The sequence below is a fragment of the Girardinichthys multiradiatus genome, chromosome 2 (genome assembly GCF_021462225.1).
Source record: "Girardinichthys multiradiatus isolate DD_20200921_A chromosome 2, DD_fGirMul_XY1, whole genome shotgun sequence".
Classification (NCBI taxonomy): Eukaryota; Metazoa; Chordata; class Actinopteri; order Cyprinodontiformes; family Goodeidae; genus Girardinichthys; species Girardinichthys multiradiatus.
This window is the reverse complement of record NC_061795.1, coordinates 2,379,347-2,383,674: the sequence shown is the minus strand read 5'-3', so window position 1 is coordinate 2,383,674 and position 4,328 is coordinate 2,379,347. Positions and strand designations below refer to the sequence as shown.

At 39.4% G+C, this 4,328-nt stretch overlaps 1 protein-coding gene across 2 annotated transcripts; it reads left to right on the top strand.

Annotated features, from left to right (window-relative positions):
* The first annotated feature begins 240 nt into the window (after positions 1 to 240).
* On the top strand, positions 241 to 3,777 carry borcs5 (BLOC-1 related complex subunit 5). Of its 2 annotated transcripts, XM_047353415.1 has the most exons (5): positions 241 to 657; positions 760 to 903; positions 1,361 to 1,423; positions 2,226 to 2,383; positions 2,546 to 3,777. In XM_047353415.1, the coding sequence occupies exons 1-5, from the start codon at positions 600 to 602 to the stop codon at positions 2,777 to 2,779; spliced, it is 657 nt and encodes a 218-aa protein (XP_047209371.1). In that variant the 5' UTR covers positions 241 to 599; the 3' UTR covers positions 2,780 to 3,777. The 2 variants fall into 2 exon arrangements, with proteins under 2 accessions (XP_047209371.1, XP_047209378.1); XM_047353422.1 differs by lacking the exon at positions 1,361 to 1,423 and having other exon boundaries at positions 245 to 657.
* The last annotated feature ends 551 nt before the right edge of the window (positions 3,778 to 4,328 follow it).

Here is a 4,328-nt window from a genome sequence, read left to right as displayed (position 1 = left end):
CTTTTTGTTTTATTCTCAGTTTGTCCCAATTTGATATAATCTTTTTGAGGGTTAATTATTAAATCATTGTATAAGGTGGGAGATAAAGTAGCAAGTTAATTTATTAATGGTATTCCCTTTATATTATTTAACATTTACTAAACGTAAACTTACCAGATTATCAGAGAAGCTATCGCATTTCCTTGGCTTTACTGGTATTATTTGTGTTTGATTGAACCTCCGCAGCAGCAGGGGGCAGTAAAGAACCAAGAAGTTCATCCGGGCTTGATATTTACGGAAGTAAGATCAGCAGATCAAGTCATTTTTGTTGAACGAATCATGGAATATTGTATTTTTATTTTCACGGTTTTTTTTTTTGTTAATAGGTCTTCAGTAATCCAATAAGTATTTTGCTTTCTTTTGCTGCTGAGCTACCGGAGGTCAGATTCATGCTAATGAGCTGCATCTGGTTCGTTTGGGAAGAACTGAGGCTGGATGAAGCTCTTGTGTGTTTAAAATCCTGTAACATTTGTAAAAACCCTGGATTGTCATAAACCCTCGTGTTGTGTTCTCCGCGGACCTTCATAAAGTTGAAAGTGAGGTTAGCGGGTATTAGCATCATGGGAGCCGAGCAGAGTGGAGATGCAGAACATAAACACTCCGATTACACCTCATCTGGTAAGAAAACCCATCAGTAGCTACGTCTACAGGTCACTGCAGTCGCCTCTGCGTCATACAAACAAGCAAAGATTGAGTTCATCTCGATGATTGTCATTTCAGCGGTGCCATCACCGGCGAGGCAGAAGGCAAAGATGGATGACATCGTGGTTGTTGCCCAGGGGACTCAGTCAATGAGAAATATTCACAACGACCCCGATGTGATCAAGCTCCAAGAGATCCCCACGTTTCAGCCGCTTCTGAAAGGTGCGACGCACTGATAGCAAGTTTCAGTCTAATCCCATTTGAGTGTTCAAGTCCCAGATTTTGGGTAAATGTGTCAAAATAGTGGAAAAAGTTATTGGTTGGCATTTATAACAGCTGGCACCGACACATTTAGAACAAAAAGGAAACAGAACATGCAGTGCAAAGGTATTCATACCCCTTGATGATTTTCTCCACAAACATCAAAATAATTTATTGTAATTGTAAGTAAAACAAAAAAAGTGCATCATTTTTAAGTGGGAGGCAAATGATCAAAGGTTTTAAACATTGCAAATCAAAATTTGAGAAGACTTACATATTGTTATCAACCCTCTTTACTTTGTTATCCCAAAATAAAAGCCAGGGTAACCAAATGTCTTCAGAACTCACCTAATTGTTAAATTGTCTATTTTTTTGTTTTGTTATTCCATGTCAGTATAAATGCTTCTTTTCTGTTCAGGTCAGACAAACAGCCAAGAGGTCCATGGTAACTTTAGAGGAGCTAGAGAGATCCACAGCTCAGGTGGGAGAATCTATTAACAGGTCAGCTCGTAGTAGTGCACTAAACAAAACGACTCTTTTTGGAAGAGTGGTGACAAAAAAGCCATTGTTTAATGAAAGCCAATAAGAGTTGTTTTTGGCAGTTTGCCACAAGCCATGCAGCATACAAAGCAAACATGGATAAATGTGATCTGGTCAGTTGAGGCCAAAATGTCAAGTTTTGGCCTACATGCTGAATGATATTTATGACAGAAAAGTAACACTGCACATCACCCTGAACAAACTAAAATTAGGGTGAAACATGAGGGTGGTAGCATCATGCTCTGTGTGGATTCTTTTCCTTGGCAAAGACAAGGAAACGGGTCAGAGTTAATGGAAATATGGTTGGAGCTAAATACAGGTCAAAAGACGTCTCATTCCAGCACAACAATGACATAAACATACATCTAGAGCTGGTTTAGAATGAAGCATATTCATGTGTTAGAATGGGCCAATCAAAGTCCAAACCTAAATCCAAATGAGAATCTGCAGCCAGACTCTTCATCCAGTCTTACTTAGCTTGAGCTCTTATACAAAAAGAATGGGTGAAAATGTCTGATGTGGAAATCTGGTGGTTCTACAAATGTTAAATCTAATGTATCCTTTTCCTTCCTTCTCACAGTTATGTGCTGCTGGGTGTGGTTGTACCCCGATACAATATGAAACACTTCCACGTGTATAAACACTTTTACAAGGGGGCTGTAGATGTTTTTGATTCTCTTGTCAAGCTTTGCCTGAATCCAACATATCTAGGCAGTTGTTTTGCTTTGTTTTTCTGTCCACAGGAATGCTGAGTGGTCAGACGTCCCCAAGTACCGTGTGTCTGGAGAGGCTGGACCCCGCTCAGGTTCTGCAGCTCTGCATCCGGTACCAAGATCACCTGCACCAGTGCGCCGAAGCTGTGGCATTCGACCAGAACGCTCTTGTTAAAAGGATCAAAGAGGTTTGTTTTTCAGTTGGAAAGTGAGGAATTTTACAGACTGATAACAGTACTGGCTATATCAGACCATTCCAGAGAAGAACCAAATATTTCCCAATTCGAACTGTCTCTCGTCCTTCCGTCATTGGATGTTATAAACTGTCTTGTTTATTTCCTTCCTTTCAGATGGACTTGTCAGTGGAAGCCTTGTTCAGCATCATGCAGGAGCGCCAGAAACGCTACGCCAAGTACGCCGAGCAGATCCAGAAGGTCAACGAGATGTCCATGATCCTGCGGCGCATCCAGATGGGCGTCGACCAGACGGTGCCGCTGATGGAGCGCCTCAACAACATGCTGCCCGAGGGCGAGCGTCTGGAGCCCTTCAGCATGAGGCCAGACGGGGAATCTGCCTCCAAGTAGCCAGCTGGAATAAAACCTAGCCAGAGGCATGGAGTCTTTCCTGAGGTCTTCAAAGATTTTAATTCTGTTCATTGCCGGATGTTTTGTTGAACTAATTACAAAAAGTAGAAGCGTCGTACTCCAAAGACGCATTTAGTTCTGCATGTTCTCCCATATCAGGTTTAACCTGCTGGATAGAAGGACCAGTTAAGCTCAGGAACTTCCTCTTGGATAAAGTTAGACTGGAGATCTGGGGACACTTCCCAAGAAATACTGCTGAAGAACAACAGAAGAATATATATTTTCTAGGTCACTCATCTTACTTGGATGAAATCTGACTGTCTTAGTTCCAGCACCCGTGTTTTCATTTGAATATCATGATCAAGACTCTAGCTGAGAGATACTGAGAATGTTCTTAATGAACACAAACCACATGTGAAAGAGTAAATGTTTGCTTGCAGAGAAATCAATATTGAGGTTTTGTACGAAGTATTTTGCTCTCAGAATCATGAAAAGTGATAACGATAGTTTTAACAGACTGCAACACTAGTCCTTTCCAAAAAACTATGCTTGATTAGTTCATTAAGGGCCAGGTTGGTTTGGATAGCATTTCCCCCAAATTAAAATGCTGCTTTTTCCATCAACTGTGGCCTTTTTTGTCTGATACCAGAAACATGTGACAATAAAGACAAGAAATCTATAAAAAGACAAATGCATTTTCACAGTACTGTACAAAGATTTTAAGTGTGAGAGAGCCTTTGATTACACAGTTGAGGACAATGATCACTTCTATCCAAGGAAAAAAAAAGAACACAAATGATAAAGTGGCTTAGTGATGAAAACATTAAAACGTGGACATTTAATCAGAACATATTCCACTTTGTAACCTTTTGAAAAATCTGTTTTTACTTGTCAAAAAGCAGGTGGGTCAGCAGAAGCCAACTCAAAGCACTAATTGTTACACTGTAAATATTAACTATTCCCATAAAGCCATTTTCTAATAAAAGCTTTTAAAAGCAGCAAAATGTCCTAAATCATTTCTCTTCATCAGTGGGACTTCCTGCGCTGGTTGGTTTTTCCCACTAGGTGGCGCCAAACATGTTTATTTGTGGTCCAAAATACATTCATATTCCAAAAAAGTTGAATTTTATTGAAAAGTTTATTTATTTCAGTAACTCAATTCACTAAGTGAAACACATTATATTGTTTAGCTACACACAGACTGATGTTTTCAAGCCTTTGTTTTGATTATGATGATTTCTTAAAAGTAATGAAAACATGACATTTAGGGTTCAAATATTACATCAGACAAATAACTTTTTTTCTAATATAGAAATCCGGACTTAATGAAATATTTGTTTAATACCTGCTTAAAGGTTATTTTCACAAGGTACTTTTAAACCGACAACAAGCCTTACCAGAATGCATATTCTGTTCAATCAAATATGACTGTACACACACTGAATTTGGAAGTGTGTGTTTTGTGTTTATAGATGACAAAGAAAAACCTGACCAGACACTAGGCTGCCTGTCATTAATCCAAACTAGGCCTTCAGCCTCACCTCGGTAT

What these genes read in the sequence shown, in the direction of transcription:
- borcs5 (XM_047353415.1), top strand. Translation starts at nt 600, where the DNA reads ATGGGAGCCGAGCAGAGTGGAGATGCAGAACATAAACACTCCGATTAC. An exon ending in GTTTCAGCCGCTTCTGAAAG is followed by an intron (nt 904 to 1,360) that starts GTGCGACGCACT and finishes TTTTCTGTTCAG; the next exon opens with GTCAGACAAACAGCCAAGAG. An exon ending in TAGAGAGATCCACAGCTCAG is followed by an intron (nt 1,424 to 2,225) that starts GTGGGAGAATCT and finishes TTCTGTCCACAG; the next exon opens with GAATGCTGAGTGGTCAGACG.